The sequence below is a fragment of the Mobula birostris genome, chromosome 22 (assembly GCF_030028105.1).
Source record: "Mobula birostris isolate sMobBir1 chromosome 22, sMobBir1.hap1, whole genome shotgun sequence".
NCBI classification, from domain to species: domain Eukaryota; kingdom Metazoa; phylum Chordata; class Chondrichthyes; order Myliobatiformes; family Myliobatidae; genus Mobula; species Mobula birostris.
In genome coordinates this window covers 46,164,383-46,178,705 of record NC_092391.1, presented here as the reverse complement: position 1 = coordinate 46,178,705, position 14,323 = coordinate 46,164,383, and the positions used below count along the sequence as shown (strand labels likewise).

General features: G+C 41.4%; 1 protein-coding gene across 4 annotated transcripts in view; it reads left to right on the top strand.

The window, feature by feature from the left end:
* The first annotated feature begins 1,745 nt into the window (after window positions 1–1,745).
* The window catches only part of LOC140186397 (tubulin beta chain-like), a 40,168-nt gene continuing 27,590 nt past the window's right edge, over window positions 1,746–14,323 (top strand). Inside the window, exons 1-3 of one of the 4 annotated variants that reach the window (XM_072240628.1) lie at window positions 1,746–1,802; window positions 11,353–11,461; window positions 11,552–11,662. In XM_072240628.1, coding sequence (XP_072096729.1) covers window positions 1,746–1,802; window positions 11,353–11,461; window positions 11,552–11,662 — 277 coding nt within the window. Of the gene's footprint in view, window positions 1,803–11,352; window positions 11,468–11,551; window positions 11,663–14,323 lie in introns of all 4 variants that reach the window. The other 3 variants (XM_072240627.1, XM_072240630.1, XM_072240629.1) reach the window with 3 other exon arrangements.

Below are 14,323 nucleotides of genomic sequence, written 5' to 3'. Positions count from 1 at the left end.
GAGGGTGCATTTTTAACACAGGCTGAAGAGCTGTAAATGAAATTGAACAATGTGCAATTATCCGTGAATGTCCCCACTTCTGATTCGATAATGGAATGAAAAGTCATTGATGCAGTTGTTAAAGATGGTTGGACCTAGGACAGAGTTCTGAGGAGCTTCTGCAGTGATGGTCTGGTGCTGGGATGATCGACCTCCAACACCCACAGTCTTCTTCTGTATGAACCAAGACTCCAACTATTGGAATGTTTTCAATCTGACTCCCACTGACTTCAGCTTTTCCTGAGTGTCTTGATGCCACACTTTATTAAATGCTGCCTTGATGTCAAGGGAACTCACTCTCACCCCACTGCTGGCATTCAGCTCTTTGTTCGCTGCTTCGATGAATGCTTCGACTAAGTATGAAGCCAAGTGGCCAAGGCAAAACCCAAACAGAACATTGGCGAGCACCAGAAAATCTGCAGATGATAGAAATCCAAAGCAACACACACAAAATGCTGGAGTAACTCAGCAAGCCAGGCAGCATCAATGAAAAGGAGTAAACCAGTCAAAGTTTCAACCAAGACCCTTTGGCCCATTGTGTCTATTCTAGCGGTGAAAGAGGTTTACAATGCATTTCACTCTTAATGCTTTGCCCTGCACATTTGTTTCTTTTCTGAGCATATAATTTGAATTTGAATTGACTTAATTACTTACATCCTTCATATACATGAGGAGTAAAAATCTTTACATCTCCGTCTAAGTGTGCAATGTGCAATTTATAGTACAGGTAACTTGTAATAAATAGTATGTACAACAGGACAGTCAATGTAACAAAGAAATACAATTGTATCCGTATGAATTAATCAGTCTGATGGCTTGGTGGAAGAAGCTGTCCCGGAAACTGTCGGTCCTGGCTTTTATGCTGCGGTACTGTTTCCCGGATGGTAGCAGCTGGAACAGTTTGTGGTTGGGGTGACTCGAGTCCCAGTGATCCTTCGGGCCCTTTTTACTCACCTGCCTTTGTAAATGTCCTGAACAATTGGAAGTTCACATCTGCAGACGCGCTGGGCTGTCAACACCACTCTCTGCAGAGTCCTGCGATTGAGGGAAGTACAGTTCCCATATCAGGCAGTGAGGCAGCCAGTCAGGATGCTCTCAATTGTGCTCCTGTAAAAAGTTCTTAGGATTTGGGGGCCCATACCAAACTTCTTCAACCGTCGGAGGTTGAATTCTAAATTAAATTCTCAATTCTAAATTAAGTACCCAGTCCCATCTTTAATCTGCTTCTCCCCTTTTACAGGGCACCACTTCCATCTTTTGGCTAGTCACCGTGCAATAAATGTGCTGAATAAAATTCCAGGGTCGCTTTGGAAGATGACTACGATCTATTACAACCGTAACACAAAATATATTTTTAAAAAAACAGAAATTCCCTCCCACCAATATTGAATGTTTCTAATATTCTGGTTTTATTTTATTTCCAACACTACCGGACAGGGCACTGCACCACATCGTCAGAGAGGCCGAATATTGTGACAGGGGAAAAGGGGAGGGGGCGATAACGTTGTTGCTGGGCAACAGCATCTTACAGCCAATCACAGGCAGATCCGCTGGGTTGAAAGAAAGCCGGCAGTGGAGGGGCGGGAATATTCGTTGATTGACATTGAACTCCAATCCAGCAGGCGGCATACACTTTGATTGACAGTGAAATGTCCAATGGAGGGCTGAGAAGATGATTAACGATTCGCTTCAATCTATCTGTCAGCATGAGGGAAATTGTGCACATTCAGGCCGGTCAATGCGGGAACCAGATCGGGGACAAGGTGTGTAGCGTGGCCGGAGAGGCCCTGAAATGACCTGGTGCGGTCGCTGCCGAGAGCGGATAAAAGAATCACGCAAGCGTCGGACATCTCACTCCCCTCTCCCGGCCGGGCTGCACTAACGCATGCGCACATTGCGCTGCTGGGCGCGCGGGGAGACGCATGCGCAGTTCAATCGTGCAGCCGGGTGCGCGCGGGGCAACGCAGGCGCAGTTGGCCGGTGTCCGGCTGAGCCGTTGTGGTGTGTTATCCGTGTGGTGGTTGACGGACGGCGGCAGCCGCGGTTGCACGGCCGGATTCTGACCGTAGGATACGTGGTCACGATCGCCTGTTTTTATGTGTGTGTGTTTTTGAGAGGTTGTAACTGTTTGGGCGGGATAAAGGAAGCCGACCTGGGGCTGGGGACCCCGCCGTGCTCATCCCACTTACCCGGCTGCAAGTCCAAACACTAGGAGCCCTGGCAGACTCTACTTTGAGATTTCCTCTGCCAAACACCCAGGGTTACCGCAGCATAAATGTTTCAGTCGGAATAGAACTGTATAGCAACTTTTTCCATCGCACAGCAAACGTACGTCCTCCAGTAGTTGATATTTCCTCCCTGGGAAAGAAGCTCTGGTTGTCTACCCTATATATGTTTTTAAAACTTCTGTCAGGTCTCCACTCAGCCGCTGTGCTCGAGAGAAAACAATCCAAGAATGTACAACCTCTCCTTATTGCTAATACGAAGCATCATCTTTTTATACTTATACTTTACTGTTGCCAAACAATTAGTACTAGATACATCACAGCGATATTTGATTCTGCGCTTTCCGCTCCCTGGATTAGAAATCGATAGTAAATATTAAAAATTTAAATTATAGACCATAAATAGAAAATAGAAAAATGGAAAGTAAGGTAGTGCAAAAAAACCGAGAGGCAGGTCCGGATATTTGGAGGGTACGGCCCAGATCCGGGTCAGGATCTGTTCAGCAGTCTTATCACAGTTGGAAAGAAGCTGTTCCCAAATCTGGCCGTACATCCTTTTCTGCATCCTCTTCAAAACTTCCACCTTGTGTCTGTAGCGCTGCAACTAGAACTGCACTCAACTGTTGAAATAGGAGTATAATAGGAAATTGAGTAGGTCATCAATCAATTTTACCGTCTAATCCTCTTTCTCAATCACATATCCCTGCACTCTGGCCATATTCCTTTTTGCTTTTTGTATCTAGAAATCAATCTACCTCCATAAATACATCAGAGTCATACAGCACTTTGACCAGCCGGATCGCCGACCACATCTGTGCTAATTATTGCATCCTTCAATATCCATATTCGGTTATTGGCCTTCTGTGCTTTGATAAATTAGAGGTTTCCAATCTGGGGTAAATGGCAGAAAAAAGGTTGGGCACCCCTGGTCTAAATGCTTTTATTTTTAGTCATAGTCATAGTCATACTTTATCGATCCTGAGGGAAATTGATTTTCATTACAGTTGCCGCAACCAAGAATAGAGTATAAATGCAAGAATAGAGTTTAAATGCGAGAATATCTGCTCTGCCTAAACTTCCTCTTAAGGCGCTGCATTCCAGATTTCAACCATTATTAAAATAGTTCTCTAAATCTTCTACCATGGGAAAATGATTCTTACTATTTACCTTACATAATTGTGAGCAGTGCTGGTAGGCCACCCTTCGGCCTGATTGACTCCAGGGAAATCAAGCAGCCTATTCGGACTACTCATAACTGGAAAACCTCCAGCCAGGCAATATCCTGGTGAATCTCTTCTGCGTCCCCTCCAGCGTCATATCATCCCTCCGATAGTATGGTGATAAAAGGTGCATACAAAGCACAAAGTTGGGCCCCACCAGTGTTTTATAAAGGTGTTAAATGATGTCCCAGCTCTTATATCAAGCCATTTGCTATTCCTTCCACTACCCCCACCTTCTTGTTATGGCTTCTGCCCTCATCCTTTCCAGTCCGGATGAAGGGTCTCAGTCTGATACAACAGCTCTCTGTTATCCATCACAGGTGCTGCCTGACATGCTGAGTTCCTCCAGCATTTGTGCAAGTTGCTCAAGATTTCAGAACCTCGTGTTCCAAATTGTTATACATTGTTTTCCAGTGAGTTGCATTGAAATGGAAAAAATCTGTTCTAATGTTGACTGTCTCTAAAATAACATTACAATTGTGCAAGATGGCGGACAGCCACAAAGACCATAGCAAGGTCAGATGGCAGTGCTGACTTATGAAGACTGGCAAATGAATGGCGGGATGGCTAAGTGCCAAGAAACTGAAATACCAGCTTGGAAGGAGTGGACACCCACTATGCCGTGTGTGGCTTCTCGTCAGAACAGAAGCAGAGCTGGAGCTGAAGTTGTGTGCCTGCACAGAGAAAGTTTGCAGATATGAGGATTCTGCATCTGCCATTTTGTCTACAGATTAGGGATTTGAAAATAGACATATTTACAATACTGTGTAACTTGCTGGGGAACCTGCAAGTGATGGTCTGCCTATGCAGTATCTGCCCTTGTCCTTCGTAATGGCAAAGGTAGTGTCTTGGGAGGTACTGTAAGAGTAAGCCTGAACCTAAGGCGACATCCGTGAAGTTGATCATGGATGTTGCATCCTAGCTGCCTACTTTATTGGTGCAGCACCGGCAGTCAATACGCAAGCCAGGGCAGTATGATATGGAAAGCAAGCTGTTACCCATGCAGCAGGCCTCCCCGCTCTCTCCACACAGCCGATGAATCCAAAGGAATGACAGAGACCAATACAGTTTGGCACCAGTGGCGTCACAGGAGTTGCCAGTCAGCGTTGAACTCAAGGTAGCAGTACCTCAGGGACTCCAGCTCCAGATTTTTCCCTTGGAGCTTCCACATGAATGTGTATATAAAGTTCTTAAGGTTGTTATAGTGGGGGGGGGGGGCAGGGTGAGGTATCTATTAAATGATCCCAGTGGCATGTGCCTCAAATAGCCTCTGACAACCAAGTTCAGCTCATAGTCTTCACATGTCGCTTAGCTTCTAAGCCTGCCGGAACCATTTGTACTGACAGGAGAAGGGGCAAAGCGGGTTGCTGGCACTTTAAACCCAGTCGCTTTGGGCAAACGAGGCTCATCATTCGTGGTTGGCAGCTCACCTAGGAGAAGGAAAACTGATCTCAAACATCTGCTGCCTTGAGGCTATAATGTAAGAAGGTCAGGCAGAGAACTATAAACACACTTAGTAAATGGTGCATAGCAAAGCCACAATCCTCTAGTGGTGGAGTGAATTAATATTTAGTACGGTGATGGGGAGTCATTCAGCTGGGCTGCTTTGTTGTGGGAAGTGTTGAGATTTTTGTGTTGTTGGAACTGCTCATCCAGGCAAGTAAAGTGAATTTCATCACACTCCTGACTTTGCCTTGAAAGTGGAAAAAAACACTTCAGGGAGCCATTCAGCAAATGCTGTAGAAATGTTGTACATAGCCATTTCTGACTGGGACAACCTTCCATAATTTTTATTTCCCATTCCTTATGGTACTGCTGTTAATTTTTATTAAGTTACAAAATATTTCTTGGGTTATGATTCTGAAGAAAAGTGGTATTTGATTTATAATGCTAAATTGCAAATAACAAAAGTAAGCTAAATATTAATTCTTATGAATTATGTGTGTGGCTCAACAATATCTTGTTTAGCAAAGAATAATTCTAAGTTGAAAAGGATAATATCTCTTCAGCATCTGCAAAATGTCTTCTAGTTCTCTGAGATCCTGAAATTTAAAATGGTTTGATTTTTCTTCCAATATTCTCTGAAAAAACATTGCACATTTTCTTCCATAAATATATTTAAATAACTATAATTGTATCTGTTGTACTGTGAACTTTTTGACTTCTGCAAGCATGTTTTTATCTAACATGTTTAACCTCTCTAGTGAACTGTGTTTTTATGACTTTTTCAATGGTTTTCAATTTGCACCAAATTTCTTAAATGTGAGGCTCCTCTGTCTTTGTTTTAAATTATGCTTCCACAATATGTAAATCTACTCTTTAGTCACATCTCAGTAATGTGAATGTCTAGATTTTAGATTCTGATTTTGAACTTCTCACATCACTTGCAAACATTACCATATTAGCTTTGAACATCAGATGACTAGTCTAGGCACTTAGCAACAGCTTAAGTTTATATACTGCCTCTAATGAAATCACATCCTGTGATTCCTTTAATATCCAGAAATCTACTGAACTTGCTTTTAAATGCACTACGATCAATATCTGAGCCTCCACAGCACTTCAGATGAAGAGATTTCTTACTTCAGTCCTAAATATGGCCTATCACTTATTCAGAGACTGTAACCCCTAGTTCTAGACTCCTCAGCCAGGGATAGCATCTTCACTTTGATTGCAACACACACAAAATGCTGGAGGAACTCAGCAGGCCAGGCAGCATCTGTGGAAAAAATGTACAGTCGAAGTTTTTGGTCCAAGACCCTTCGGCAAGACTGTTCGTGTGTGTTGCTTGGTTTCCAGCATCTACAGATTTTCACTTGTTTGTGATTGGCTCACTGTATGTTTCATTTTGATCAGCTCTGCTCTTTCTAAGCTCTAGAGAATAGAGATTTAACCGATTCTATCTCTCCACATTTGACAGATCCGCTTTCCCAGGAATCGGTCTGGTGAATCCTAGTTGTGCTTTTTTTATGACAAGTATGTTCTTTGTTTTACATAAGATCAAAACTGTACATAATAGTTAAGGCCTCTCTCACTCTCGCTCAAACACTATAATTATAGGAAGACACCTTTGTTCTTGTGCTCTAATCCTATTGCAATAGGATATCCCACGGTGAGATGCACCTACATGTTAGCTTTCTGTGACATGTATGCAACAACGTCCAGGGCTTTTTTAAACAACATTTCCCAATCTCACCATTTAAACAGAAAGTTAATTGGCTACTGTAAATAGTCTAGTATAGTAAGTGACAAAATAATTCAAAGGAGTGATTGAACATGTGAGGGAAGATGTCAGAGGGAAATAAGTGAATCAATGAATAGATTTCTTTGCTGGGACCCAGCATGTTCTTGATCAATTATATGGCGTCCTGTGCTGTAATGTATGTCTGCCCAGCACATAGATGCAATTATGGAGAAAGTGCACCAGTGCCTCTACATGTTTAGAAATTTAATGAGATTCAACATGTCGGCAAATACTCTAACAAACTTATACGGATGCAGTGTTGAAAGTGTCCTGACTGGTTGCATCATGGACTCATACGGCAACAGCAATAACAGGAACACAGGGAATGGACACTGCCCAATCAATCATGGGTACTGTCTTCTCCACTGTAGAAAGACTTTACCTGATGTGCTGCCTCTGGAAGGTCTCATCTATCATCAAGGATCCCCACCACCTTCACTGCTATCACAGGGCAGGAGATACAGAAGCCTGAAGTCTAACAACCAATAGGTTCTTGTTCAGATCTGCACAATTCTGATCTTACCTCAGCAAAGACACACTATAGACCACTATTATCATGGACTTACTTTTTATTTTTGAACAGGCCTTTCTGGCCCAATGAGCCAAATTGTCCAGAAACCCACCTATTTAACCCTAGCCTAATCACAGGACAAGTCAAAACGATCAATTAACCTACTAAGCAGTGTGTCTTTGGACTAAGGGAGGAAACCCACACAGTTACAAGGAGAACATACAAACTTCTTACAGTTGATGCCAGAATTGAACTCTGATGTGCTGAGCTGTATTAGCATCTAACCACTACGCTGCCGTGCCTTGTTTCCAATTATGTTTTTTATTTGCAATGATGTCTTTTTTTGCACACATTTTTCTTCATTATTTTGTATAATCAATGGAATTTGTGCATAATTGACTGTATGTTCTGTGTGTTGTCTGGATCTGTGTGCCTGTGAAGCTGCTGCAGGCAAATATTTCACTGTACCTGTACTTCACCATTCTTGTGAAAATGATAATAAACTTGATGTTAAACGGATAGTAAATATTTATTTGCCATCTGTTATTATTTGTTGTATTTTCCTCCTTATTACCTTGTACATGATTTCTTCTTAAAAAAATTATATTTCTTGCTAGTTTGTACTTTGTTTTCTACTTATCCATTTCAAGTGCTATTCTTTTCTAATTTTTTAAACTTATTTTTAAGCTTACAGTTCCCCTGGCAACATTAAGCCCATTACTTAATATAGTCTTTACCTTTTCTAGTTAACCATTGGAGTCTGCTTTCACCAAAGGATGTGTACTTATGAGAGTTACGACTCTTTATATACGTATTTATATCATTGCTTAACCACTGATGTATTTTTCCAGTAATTTCACTTTTCCTGTCATCTCCATAGATTGGCTTTTTAAATTTAAGATCTTGAATTTGAACTTAATAATTACTCAAATATAGCATGAAATTAATTCCAGCATATGCAGCTTAGTAATGGCATTACATAATTAGACGCAAGAAAAAAGAACAACTTGTATTTAGGTGGTGCTTCATTGAAGTAAAATACCTTGAAAGATTTATCAAGCAAAACTTGACACCAAAACATAAAAGTTTACAGTCTTAAACGTGTATGTTAAAGGTAAAAGAAGTAGAGAGATTTGAAGAAATGAATTACTGAGATGAAAGCGTGGTGACAATGATGGACTGATTAAATAAAGAGATAATCACAAGTGCAGTATTTAAGCAGCACAGCAATCTTGGAGGTAGGAAGGCTAAAGGGGATTGCAGATATTGGGAGAGGTGAGACTCTAGAAAGATTTAAAAGTAAGGTTGAAGATGTTTTTCCTGAGCCTCCCCTCTTCCACAGCCCTTGAACGCACCTCATCTAGTTCCTGCATTCTGCTCACGCGCCCTCTCCTGGACAGAACAAGAAGTGCTTGCTGGTCCTACCCAACCATGCTCTACATTCAGTCGATCATCCTCCACAATTTCCACCACCACCAGACACATGCTGTACTCATTTCCCTTCTCTTTCGAGAATTTCAAAGGGATTGAAGTCTTTGCTCTTCTACCGCCCCCCCCCCCCGACACACTTCCTTGTCTTGTGGCACACTCCCTTGCAACGACAGGAGATGTCCTTTCACCTCTTCCCTTCTCACCATCCAGGGCCTCAGATAGTTACTCCAGGTAAAGCAGTGATTCATTTGCACTTTTTCATACCTACAGCACCGTGTTTAGTGTGCACAATATGGACTCCTCATTTTCTTTGTCCTAATAAACAAATTATTTGCATAATTGCAAATAGAAGGATCTGGAAAATGGCTGTTATTTAGAAGCAATTTTCTTTTGAAGAAGATGGATATTATCTTGGAAGAAATGCAATACCAAGCAAAGCACAATTAAGCAATTGCAGAAATCATTTTGAGTCTCTAGAAAATTGATACTGGTTTCTCCAAAGTAAAACTGGGCAGTGAGTGGAGTGGAAGTCACTTACCTGGGGACTACTATTGAACAGAGGAATCTTGGTGTGCAGACTTCAAAAGGTTGCAGCAGGGTGTGGTGGGGAAGGACCTGATAGAGATATATAAAATTATGAGTATAGATAGTGTGGAGAGTAAGAAACTTTTCCATATTAGAGATGTCTAAATCCAAAGAGGATAGGATTAAGGTGAGAAATAAAAGGGTTCAAGGGGATCTGAAGAAACATTTTTTTCTCCAAGGGTGTGGTTGTAGTCTTAAACACACTGCTTGAGAAGATGATGGAGGCAGGTACTCACACAACATTTATAAAGTATCTGGATGACCACCTGAATTGCCAAGACACAGAAGCTGTGGACCAAGTGCTGGTAAATGTAATTACTATAGAAAATTACCTGGGGTCAGTATTGACCTAAAGGTCTTGTTTCTGGTGTTGGCTGAAGGGAAAACACATGTAATTTCACTTTAGAAATAAATGTATCATTAGTTACAGGATTCCTTAACATGTTACTGTAGTGAATGGCACATTGGGGTGAACGTTGTTGACTGGTTAGAACTATCAACCATTTTGATGACAGTACATCTCAAGTTTCGCTGAGCCATTTTAGTGACAGTATATCTCAAGTTTAGCACACGTTGACAGTCTGTGATGCCAAAAAGAAAGTCCAGCAGCAGACCAAGGGCATGCTGGCTTTCCAAAGCATTGCAAAAGGAAATCCACACCCAGATTCTGCTCCAGTTTAGACCCTGTGGGGAATATAAGACCCTATTTATTCACTTGTGATTATTAGGCTTTGCATTAGGAAGCAGGTAAGGTAAACTACTTCTTTAAAATTATTTTACTTTAGCTTATCTTTTTATTACTTCACATTTTTTTCAAATCATATAAGTCTTTACCTCAAATTTAATAAAATCTTTAAAAACTATAAAATAACCCTCTCAGGATTTTCCCAACAAAACTGGAAATCACAGTTTTCTATCTGCCAAAGGCTTTTGGAAGAAGCCATTTGGAACTGTACTGCCAGAGGCCCTTCTGGGAGAAGGTGGGAAGAACTTTAAAAAATGGGTGAATGTGGGATTAATGTACAGCATGGAATTGATGGTCTGAAGGGGCTGTTTCCATACTGTATGTCTCTTTAAGTCTTGGGTGTTGTGGGCCGTAAGGTTGTCTCTGCATCCAGTCTATATAAGTACAGTGATCTTCAGCAGGATTCTTGCCACAAAGGAAAGCACAAGCTCCATCCTTCTAAGGCAGGGGTTCCCAGCCTCTTTTTATGCCATTATGCAAGGGGTCTGTAGACCCCAAGTTGGGATCTCCTGTCCTAAGGCAAAAACCTCAGCAAAGGTGGTTTCAGCTCATTGTTGCTCATTAGAAAGCTACTTTTAATTCTTCACTTTGTTAATTTTATTTTCTCAGATTTTTCCTTTCAGGAGAAAGAAAATGAATTTTTTAAAATGTTATTTTTTTTCAGTTCCTGCATCCACGTGATCTCTTGGGGCGGTAGTAGAGTTGTTCATGCATACAGATTAGCATAAGGTCTATCCGGATCATTTAAACATGAGTGAAGTTTATGGTACCTTTGTAAGGCATTTCATAGGGAGAGTGGAAAAGGTACAAGTGTGTTACAGCAATGACACTGAACTGTCATCTATTACAATAGACTGAACAGTTATTGCTCTTTCATTTAGACATATAAAAGCTGATAGGTGATTAAACTGATAGTCCTGCTGAAGGGTCTCGACCTGAAAAGTCGACTGTACTCTTTTCCATAGATGCTGCCTGGCCTGCTGAGTTCCTCCAGGATTTTGTGTGTGCTGTTTGGGTTTCCAGCATCTGCATATTTTCTCTTGTGGGTGATTAAACTGATGTCATTAAAATTGTGAAAGTATTTGATAGGTATCAGCTGAGATCATGGAGTAAAAAATTGTCCTGAGATATATGTGCCTTTTGCTTAAAATAGTAACTAATGTAGTAGTACTTGGAACTCAATAGAAGAAAAGTTTGGAAGCTTCTATAAATATTAAACACATTTGACTGAAGATGTACTTTATGTCTAGGCTGAATCTGGAACTTAGAACCGCATTCAAATTTCTTCAGAAATTGTTTAAGGTAATAATTGCTGAAGGTTATTCATATATGTGTTCTTATTCCCTGGTTAGTTCTGGGAAGTCATCAGTGATGAGCATGGTATTGACCCCACAGGAAGGTACCGTGGCGAGAGTGATCTGCAGCTTGAGAGGATAAATGTCTATTACAATGAGGCAACAGGTATCAGTCTTGCACCTTATCATATTTCAGGTGTGCTGCTGCTTTCTACTGTTTGTTCATTTCACTGTGTTTAATACTACATTTAAATAGGTGGTAAATTTGTGCCGCGTGCTATTCTTGTGGACCTGGAACCTAGTACAATGGACTCTGTTCGTTCTGGACCTTTTGGGCAGATATTCAGACCTGATAACTTTGTATTTGGTAAGCAAAGGTTTTATAAAAATACCGAGATTGGTATAATCCTTCAATTTAAAGTTATTTATCAGTTGTATTCAGAACTAGTTTAGTTGTCTGGTAATAAATTGGTTCTACAGTATTATATTTTTATAATTGTGAACTTTTTAAAAAGCAGTTTAAACCAATCAAACACAATAATGTGTCAATGTATAGATATGCAAGATAAGGTGGATGACAAAACTGGAGTTTAAGAGGAGTTCTACACTTGCAGCTAAGAAGCATTGAGTAGAGAATTGGGGCAGAACTATTGTAATCAAAACGTTCATTCAACTCAAATCTTACTGCAGTCAGACTATTGTAATTGTTGTTCAAATCTTGAATTTTATATTTGGAATATTACCTTTATTCCACAAAAATAAGTAGCAGAGCATCATTTAGATGTTTCTTATCTAAGTAAAAGAAGCATTCAGCTCCCAGGGATACAATCCTGTCAATTCCATTCCTCATCTCCTCTTTTTGGAGGTCAACTCTTCTTCTGAGCTGTAATCAGTATGGATCCAATCTGCCTAAATATTCTTCACAAAGGAACAGCCATATTCCCAGAATTATCCCAGCAAATCTTCTCTGAACTGCCTCCATGCATGTATAACATCCTTTCAAATATACTCCAGTCTCACCAAAGTAGTTGTTTAAAGGCTTCCCTGCTTCTACAAACATTTGTATAATATCTGCCCTTTCCATTTGCCTTCCCAGTTACCCGCTATGTTTGCAGGATAGCCTTCTGTGTTTCACATTTGCTGTTCACATGTGTACAGCAGCAATTTGTAGTCTCACCATTTGAAAACAGAACTATAGTTATAGAGTTGTTCAGCATAGAAACAGACCCTTCAGCTTGTGTCATCCATACCAACCATCATGCCCATCTTGATGTATTGATTCTACAGTACTGTGCAAAAGTCTTAGCTAGGGCTGCTAAGACTTTTACATAGTACTGCATTTGTTAACGTGGGGCGGAGAGTGTATTTGTGAATCTGGTGGGAGCAAAGGATGTTGGAGATGTTGGGGCGGAGCGCAACGACAGAGGTTTGGGATGGGTGGCAGAGGAGGAGTGTTGGGCGGGGGTGTGGCACAGGTGCAGACACACCCAGCCCTGAGACACCAGGCAAGGTCATTTGATTCCAGACAATTGGTTTATTGATCATTACAGAATGTCTCTCTTCTTTCCCCTTTTCCCAACCATGATGCCCCTCTCCCTGCTGCCATCCCACTCTCAGTCCACAATAGAGACCCATATCAGAATCAGGTTTATCATCACTCATGAAATTTGAATTTTTTCTGCAGCAGTACAGTGCAATACATAAAATTACTACAGTACTGTGCAAAGGTCTTAGGCACCCTAGCACCCTCGCTATATATATGTGCCTAAGTACTGTATGTCCCTGTATGCCCTTTTTATTCAAGTACCTGTACAGATGTCTCTTAAATGTTGTTACTGTACCAGCCTCTATCACCTCATTCTAGATACAACTACAGTACTTTTTGAGTGAAAAAAAATCTCGCAAATACCTTTTAGACCTCTCCTCACAATAAATCTATGCCCTCTGGTTTTTAACACCTCTGCCATGGGAAACAAACTCTGGCTATCTACTGTAATTATGCTTCATAATTTTACACACCTCGTTCGGCCTACTTTGCTTCATGGTAGAAACATAACTGATAACTGAAGTCATACATCTAGGCAATATTCTTGTGAATTTTTTCAGCACCCTCTTTACCTTAATCACGTCCTCCCTATAGTGTGGTAATATGAACTGCATACAAAACTTGCCTCTCTGACATTCTGTACAATTGTAACAAGATAATCTCAACTCTTACACTCAATCCCTAGGCAAGCATGTCATATATACAAAATGCTGGATGAACTCAGCAAGTCAGGTAGCATCTTATGGAGGGGAATAAACAGTCAATATTTTGGGTCAGGACCTTCCATCAGTACTGGAAATGAGGGGAGTAGAAGCCAGAATAAGAAGATAGGGGCAGAGGGGGGAGTACAAGCTGGCAGGCAGTAAGTGAGACCAGGTGAGAGGAAAGGTGAGTGGGCAGGGGAGGGATATGAAGTAAGAAGCTAGGAGGTGATAGGTGGAAGGGATGAATAAGAAAGAATCTGATGGGAGAGACAGTGGACCATGGAAGAAAGGGAAGCAGGGGAAGGTGAGGTGGAGAGAAGGTGACAAGAATGGAGAATGGAAAATGAAGGGGGTAGGGGCGAGTAATAATAGAAGTTGTAGAAATTGATATTTACGCCATCAGATTGGAGGCTACTCAGATGGAATATGAGGTGTTGCTCCTCAGACGTAAGTTTGGCCCCATCCTGGCAGCAGAGGAGGTATGGACAAACATGTCAGAATGGGAATGGGAAGTTGAATTGAGATGGGTGACCACCAGGAGATCCTTTCTTTTGCAGCAAACAAGAGCAAAGTTGCTTGACAAAGCAGTCCCTCAATCTGTGCTGGGTCTCACCGATGTAAAGGAGTTCGCACTGGGAGCAGTGGATACAACAGGTGGCCCCAGCAGACCCACAGGTGAAGTGCCACCTCACCTGGGAGGACTGTTTGTGGCCCTGAATGATGGTGGGGGAGGAGGTGTAGGGCTGGTGTAGCATTTGTCATGCTTGCAGGGGTAATT